General features: G+C 38.9%; 1 protein-coding gene across 1 annotated transcript; it reads right to left on the reverse strand.

Annotated features, from left to right (window-relative positions):
* Nucleotides 1–785: 785 nt before the first annotated feature.
* LOC110912620 lies at nucleotides 786–2,435 on the reverse strand. The gene is made up of 2 exons (XM_022157389.2): nucleotides 2,092–2,435; nucleotides 786–1,363 (listed from the first exon to the last, which is right to left on the reverse strand). The coding sequence occupies exons 1-2, from the start codon at nucleotides 2,272–2,274 to the stop codon at nucleotides 944–946; spliced, it is 603 nt and encodes a 200-aa protein (XP_022013081.1). The 5' UTR covers nucleotides 2,275–2,435; the 3' UTR covers nucleotides 786–943.
* Between the last annotated feature and the right edge of the window lie 4,869 nt (nucleotides 2,436–7,304).

Genomic DNA, 7,304 nt, shown 5'->3' on the forward strand with positions numbered 1-7,304 from the left:
AATTTCTATATAAACACAACCTTTTCACCTCATTTTTTAAAAGCCTATACTCTTTACTACTGTCCACTCTCTTTATTTTATAAAAAAAAATTCTAGTTTTTTATACTATGTATCCCAACAACCGCGGGTTCGTTCCTCCGCATTCTAGTGCGGACACGAACCAAACGACCAATCCTAGCCAACCCGTTTCTCCGGTTCCAACTCGACCCACCCCCTACGGATCCGGGTTTGTCGATTACAATCAACATCAATCCGGCTTCATGAACCTATTGAACCAACCCTATCATGGGACCCAAATTATAATTGACTAAAAACTAATAAAACACTCTTTATATTATATATATAATAACATAATAATGTACTAAAAAATGTTAATTCATTTTTTCTTACACATACCATAAAACTTACATCACAATCTTTACTGTCCTTAGAGTGGACGGGGCGGTCCAGTGATGGGCTGTATAACGCGTGCTCCCTCATTTCCTTCCCACCGCCACCATATCACATAACGAGTGATGGAATGTTTGAAAGTTTAACGCGTGGAAAAATTAACGCGTGATGGTTTGGGTTTGTGAGTGGAATTGTTGGTTGGGGGGAAATTGTTGGGTGTGGTGATGAGTGATGACCACCCCCACTAAAAATGGTTGTGAGTGATGGAAAAATGGTCAATGACATGGCGAAACTTGATTGGTGCTTGTGAGTGATAAATTCTATCACTAGTGAAACCACCCCTAGTCCCCTTATAGTTATGGATAGATTAAAAGGACATCATCTGCGGTTATCAGTTAAACTAATTCGGTAAGTCCATATTTGTTGACTTCATCATATCCACCACTTACAAGACAGAACCTAACCTTTTATAGTAGTTAAATTTTACACACCCAAACTAACATATATAGCTTAAATAACTAAATTAAGCACTTAATAATCAAACCTTAGTTAATCAACACAAGAGGCTTAATTCTCTGTTAAAGAGACTTGGAGGGGTTTGATTGGGAGGGTGCATGAATTTACAATTTGGGCATGAAGGTGAGATCTTGATCATCATCACCAACATATGACACTTCTTACACACTGCTGCCATCATCTCTTGTTGTTGATCTCCTCCTTCCAACGCCAACCATGACGGCACTCTACCACCACCACCACCACCACCGTTCCTGTTCGTTGTTTCGCTTGAAGTCTTGTACTTGGAGAAGTTGTCAGCAACATGATGTTTCTTTGTTGTATCAGATGATCCACATGGTAGGTTGAGCTCAAGATCAAGACTCATGTTCTTGGGTGGTTCTGCCTCTGGGCTACTTCTGGGATCCATTGAGGTCTTTTTATGAGTTCTTGTGTTATAATAGTGTATTTGGCCAGACTGCAATCATCAGTGATATTACACAAGGTAAAAAAAGAATTTATAAACTGAAATATATATTTGACAGAATTAAATATGACAAATCAACCCTAAAAGAGTTTCTTTTTAGGGTGGAACAGAACTTCTGTAACTCACTGATCAAACCCATATCAGTGATGGAACATAACTTTTTAGTTGTGGATCATTATAGTTTCTCTTCTCTACTACTTACAACTAAAGTGCGCAACAAATGTATTTATTAAAAAAAGAGAGATACAGTATTATATAGAAATCCAATAAATTCTAGTCACCAAAACCCTTCTTGACCAGTTGACCCCTTGGTTCCGTCATGGTTAACTCAAAACTTAATAAATAGTTTTTCTTACCCACATGTGCAGTGGCGAAGCTTAAAATTTCTGACCGAGGGACGGAAGTCACCGGACCAAAAGATTTCTATAAAACCATGGGTCGAAAACATATATACCCAAAAATTTCTATACGAAAACTACATACTCTCCACTACTGAGCGAAAAGTTTCGGCCAACCCCTCCCGCCCCTTAAAAGCTTCGCCCACGCACATGTCTTTAAAGACTATTCCCATTAAATCACTCAAAACCATGAAAATTTTGATGAGATTCACTCAAGAACTTAAAATAATTAGGGTTTTAAAACAAAAGAATTATCCCATAAATAGAAGTTAGAAACAAAAGTAGGAGTCTTGACGACCGATGTATCTGTCATTTAACTACCTTAATATCGAGGCATCGTTGCCACTCGAAAGGCATGGGGGTATCAAGATGAAGCTCGGTGTCAAGTACCAATCTTTTTGTGTGATTGAGGTTTGTGGAAGCTGGGTGATACAAGAAATCTTCTTGTTGTAATGATCCATCACGTTTCCTCTTCTTTGAAGAATCCTCACAATCTTGAATCATTGTTGATGTATGCAAGAGAGATGCATGAAAAGAAACCACATATGTATATATACTAAAAAACCTTTTGATCACACGTGATGAGTGTGTGTTTAGGTGTTGTGTGTGTGATCAAGATTTTGTAATGGTGGTGAGATTTATATAGAAGGGGAGAGAAAAAGAGAGGTAAATGTGATAGCATAAATAAAATAAGTATATAACTGCAAGGGAGAATCTAAAAAGGGCAATATATTAAATGTGAAGCTAGTTAGGCCCCATCAAAACTCCCCATGACGTGCACTTGAAGTTATGTTGTGAGGTTTAGTAATTACTACAACAAAGTTGTGTAGTTCTACCAAACGTTTAACTCATAAACATCTCTTTCTTTCATGTGTATGGTCAAATGAATTGGTAGCCATGAATATAAGGGTTATGTTATGAACTAATGAAAACAATATGAACGATTTGTTCGGCTATGAAATAATGATTCATTGCAGGCACATTTATGCGTGATTTATTTCAAGACAACCTCAAAAATTTTGATGGGCGTTGTTGGTCCTATTCATGATACATCAACTCATTACGCCTCAATTCATATTATTATGTTAGTTTTAAATGATAAAGTTATCATACTATATCATGCTTGTTGTTTAATGCAAGGTGTTTGGGTGCATGAATTCGATTCGTATGTATACACAAGTCCTCAATAATTCATATAACTTAGTTATACGTATCAAATACTCGTTAAATGTCATAATCATCTATTAATCATATATAGATACACGTGCTAACTTCATATATCGAAAGAAGTATTGCAATATTTCCATATAACTCACTCCATCTATCAGTTGTGATCGGAAAATATTATGAGTTTATAAAGAGTCACATGCAATAGAAAATCTCATAAAAAGTAGACATAATATATCAATATAAACATACATAGATGAGGATATCATGGAACAACAAAGTCATACAAATTTAGGGGTATCATAAAACTTTTTTTTGTACTAATTTTACATTCCATCGACAAAGTTGAAGGGTAGCACAGGCTACCCCTCTTTGTACATGACATCCCGCCCCTGATACAGGAAGACCCTTTTTAAGAATTTAGAAATGACGATGTCATATTGTTTGTGGCTGCACTCGTGTCATTAGACGTTTAATACACTGATATCGCAATAAAGCACCAAGTCGAAACCTCTAGCACGTCCTGATAGCTGAATTTAAGTAACCCAATAAGCTTAAACTTTGTTCAAGAACTTTGCTAGGGACTAGAAAGTGAATTAATATACATAGAGGACTGCAAAGTCATATTAGAGAAGAGAAAGGGTGTAGTGTAATATATCATTAAATGAGGGGTAGAAGAGACTGTATAGATACAGTTGAAGGAAGCCATGAATGCACATAGAGGGAGAGCTTTTAATGGGGATTCATTAAAAACCAACTTCCACAATTGGGTCACTCAAAGAACTAAAAACTTTAATTAAAAGCACCCAACACCCCTCGGCTATTAAATTTGACACGTCCCCGTGTATTTAAAACATTAGTCATCTTCCCCCTTTGAACTACTAAAACTTTTAAAGCTTCCCACAACCCCCTCTACACACTTTAAATCCCACCATAAGTTTATTCATCTACTCCTATGAATTTATGTCGTCTCTCTCCATTTTAAACAACCATATTTATTCATGTCCTCTTTCATATTTCTCTCTCTCTACACACACATATGTACTCTCTCTATCACTTTGTTTCATCGTTGGAAAATATAAAAAATGTCTTCATGTTATTTATGTTTAACTGTATAAAATTTGGAGAGATATGGAACCAGAGATCGTGAACTAATCATAATGTGTCCTCTAATACTTTTGACAATACATAAAGATTTTTTTTATATATTTACAATTACCTTACATTGTTCTTTATCCCGAAATGACAATTTGGTCCTCCAATCCTTGATCGCAATTGATAATCACTATGCGTATCTTTCCACAAGTTTGACAACGGCATGTCCCTAATGATTTTTTCAGGGTATACATATTCTGACGTCTATTTACACACCCAGGGACTTCAGTGGCGGATCTATAAAACCTTCATAGGGGTAACGTTTTAAAAGAAAGGGGTAACGAAATCGAAAAAAAGTTAAAAAACGTCATTTTTTTTTTCCAAAATTTACACTACCGCCCGAGCACCAAGGAGTAGCGGAGGCTACCCCTTATGATAAGGTACATCCGCCCCTGAGGGACTTATGTATACGTCTTGTACAGACCTGCACAACGTGCAGGGGCGGACCCACATAGTGTGGGTCGAGGTCCCTGGACCCCAATCTTTTCTAAAAAATGTGTAGAGACGTAATTTTCCAAGGAGCCCATATAAGTTATAAGATGGACCCTAGAGTAACTGATGTGCGTGAAGTGTGTTATAATTTTTGATATATATTTAAGCCCTTTGGACACGGGGGCGTGTTGGCCGGGCACGGCCCCGTGTCGGAAAGCTGTTTTATGAAGTTTTGTCTTTACTAAGGAGCTAATCTATATCGGGTGGCTCTTGACTTGTTGGAACAACCCCAAAGTGTCTAAGATACCTTAATTGTCCTATACTAAGGCGAGAACGCAAGAGGTTGTCGGTGAGGGTAATTCCTATTTTCATTCTAGGTGGACAAGTCCAACCCTTTCCCGGGCTCTCGTTAAAGAAGGTGTATGCCGAATCGCTCAGGTCTATGTATGCATCGAACGAAGTCGATGGGGAGTCCTTCACGGCACAATCGGCACAGGGACGACTATCGTCCACGTCTTTTCTAGGTAAGAAGGTATTTTCAGGAGCAACGAGGTTGTCGGAATGCGGTTCCAACATTTCCTCATGGTCATCGTCTTGGGATGGATCTAAAAAATCCTTCCTAAGTTCTTTTGACCAATTGAGAAGTAGTTCTTCTAGTTGAAATAACTCGTCAAGGAGCATTTCTCCTAGAATATCTGGCTGGGCGCATTCGAGAGAGAAATAGTGCTTATTTTTACTTTCGCCCATCTTAAGGTTACAAGGAATCGGTGGGTCTATATAGTGGGGCCTATAAGTGAGGAAAAAACATTTTAATTCCTCATGTTCGCCTCCACATATTCGACACCACAAACCATAAGAGTGCCGAAAGTAAAAAGAATTACTATCACTCATGTTTGTGTCAGAAATTACCAACCGCCGGGATCTAACGGTTCTGTTTTCAGCAACTGAATCTTGGGCACGGGGGCGTGTTGAGTGGACACGGCCCCGTGTTCAGCCTACTGTCTGACTTAAAACAGGATTGCCAGTTCCAATGATTGAGCACGGGGCGTGTTCAGCGGGCACGGCCCCGTGTTGAGCTCTGCAGAAGCTAAAAACTAAGAAAAAAAATCCTAAAAAATTAAAGAAAAATAAAAATATGATTAGGCCGCTGATTCCTAACTTTCTTAAAATCCTTGTGTCCCCTGCAACGGCGCCAAAAAACTTGATGTGCGTGAAGTGTGTTATAATTTTTGATATATATTTAAGCCCTTTTTACACTTTTAGCCAAGTTTTAAATTTATAAAACACGATATTCACTAACACTAAACACACATATGGGCAAGTGCACCCATCGTGGACGTAGTATAGTGTTGGTAAGATACCGAGGTCGTCCAAGGACACAAGAGCTTTTAATACCGGTTTATCCTCAACGTCTAACCAAATCAAAAAGTTAGAAAAATGTTTTAAACTAAGAAAAATAAAAACTAACTAAATGCTGAAAAATAAAAATAAAATAAAAACAGATAGACAAGATGAATCACTTGGATCCGACGCGTGTATTAGTATAACCTTTGATTGTTTTTGCACTTTTGCACTTGTTTAAGAGATTATCTTAGTTATTGTAGTAGGCCCCTCTTTTGAAGGCGACGTTACCCTCAACCCAGTAGTTTGAGTCAGCAAGGATACAATCCTAAAGGGTCGGATTATTGAAAGATAATGAATTAAGTTATTAATGCAAATTGTGGTAGGCCCCGCTTTTGGCGGTGACGTTACCCTCGGCTAAGTAGTCTGAGTCAGCAGGGATACAGTCCTAAATAGCCGGGTTATAGTATTAATAGTAGTTAACTTATGAGGGGGTCAAAGAGTTTGGATCCCCGCCATCCAATACCTATGGGCATTGAAGGAGATCCTACTAAATTTGACCCAGGTCCCAAGCAGGACCTCTAAACGCTGAACAAGGGCAAGACCCTTACCAAACCGTTCCCTTAACCCCCGACCAGGTAGCCAACATACCTCCATATAGACCGTGGAGATATGAATGGTGAAAATCTTTTATTTTATATAGACAGTAAAATAATGCCAAGACACCACGGACAAACGATAAGGAAAGATCACCTTCAACATAAGTAACTAGTTATTAAAGTCATTAATACAAAACCAAATAAAAAGTGCAAAAGATTAAAAATAAAAAGTATTATACTAAACACTTGTCTTCACCAAGTGATGTAAGAGACTTAGGCAAACATGGCCTTAATTGTCAAGAACTCTTACGATCAATCTTGGATCCCGAGACGACTCACACACTCTACAATGGACAATGGATGATGGTGTTATGGTGGTGGTGGGTGGTGGATGAGGTGTGAGAGAGGTGGTGTGCCAAGGGATGAGAGAGAATGAAGCCAAGCTCCTCTATTTATAGGCTGAACAGAAGGCTGGACACGGCCCCGTGTCCGCTGGACACGGCCCCGTGTCCGTCTGACATTCTCTCTCTTCATTAATTGTAATTGCGAATTACAATTAATGCGCCTGCTGTACTTTCACCACGCCCCCGTGCCCGCTGGACACGGCCCCGTGGTGGGCAATGGAAGCTTCTACTGGTTTGTCTTTTCTGCTGCTTCCTGGGCACGCCCCCGTGTTCGCTGGACACGGGGCGTGTTCAGACTCTGTTTCTTCTTCTTTGCTTTGGGAGGTGCCGTTGAGGGTCCGGGCAGTCTACTTTTGTTCCTTTTCTTGTATTTATGGTAGAATTAGTTGTCTTTTTGCTTCTTTTGTGATTTTGAGCTCATTTCATCCTGAAAATA

The sequence above is a fragment of the Helianthus annuus genome, chromosome 15 (genome assembly GCF_002127325.2).
Source record: "Helianthus annuus cultivar XRQ/B chromosome 15, HanXRQr2.0-SUNRISE, whole genome shotgun sequence".
NCBI classification, from domain to species: Eukaryota; Viridiplantae; Streptophyta; class Magnoliopsida; order Asterales; family Asteraceae; genus Helianthus; species Helianthus annuus.

What these genes read in the sequence shown, in the direction of transcription:
- LOC110912620 (XM_022157389.2), bottom strand. Translation starts at nt 2,274, where the DNA reads ATGATTCAAGATTGTGAGGATTCTTCAAAGAAGAGGAAACGTGATGGA. An exon ending in AACGATGCCTCGATATTAAG is followed by an intron (nt 1,364 to 2,091) that starts GTAGTTAAATGA and finishes TGATGATTGCAG; the next exon opens with TCTGGCCAAATACACTATTA.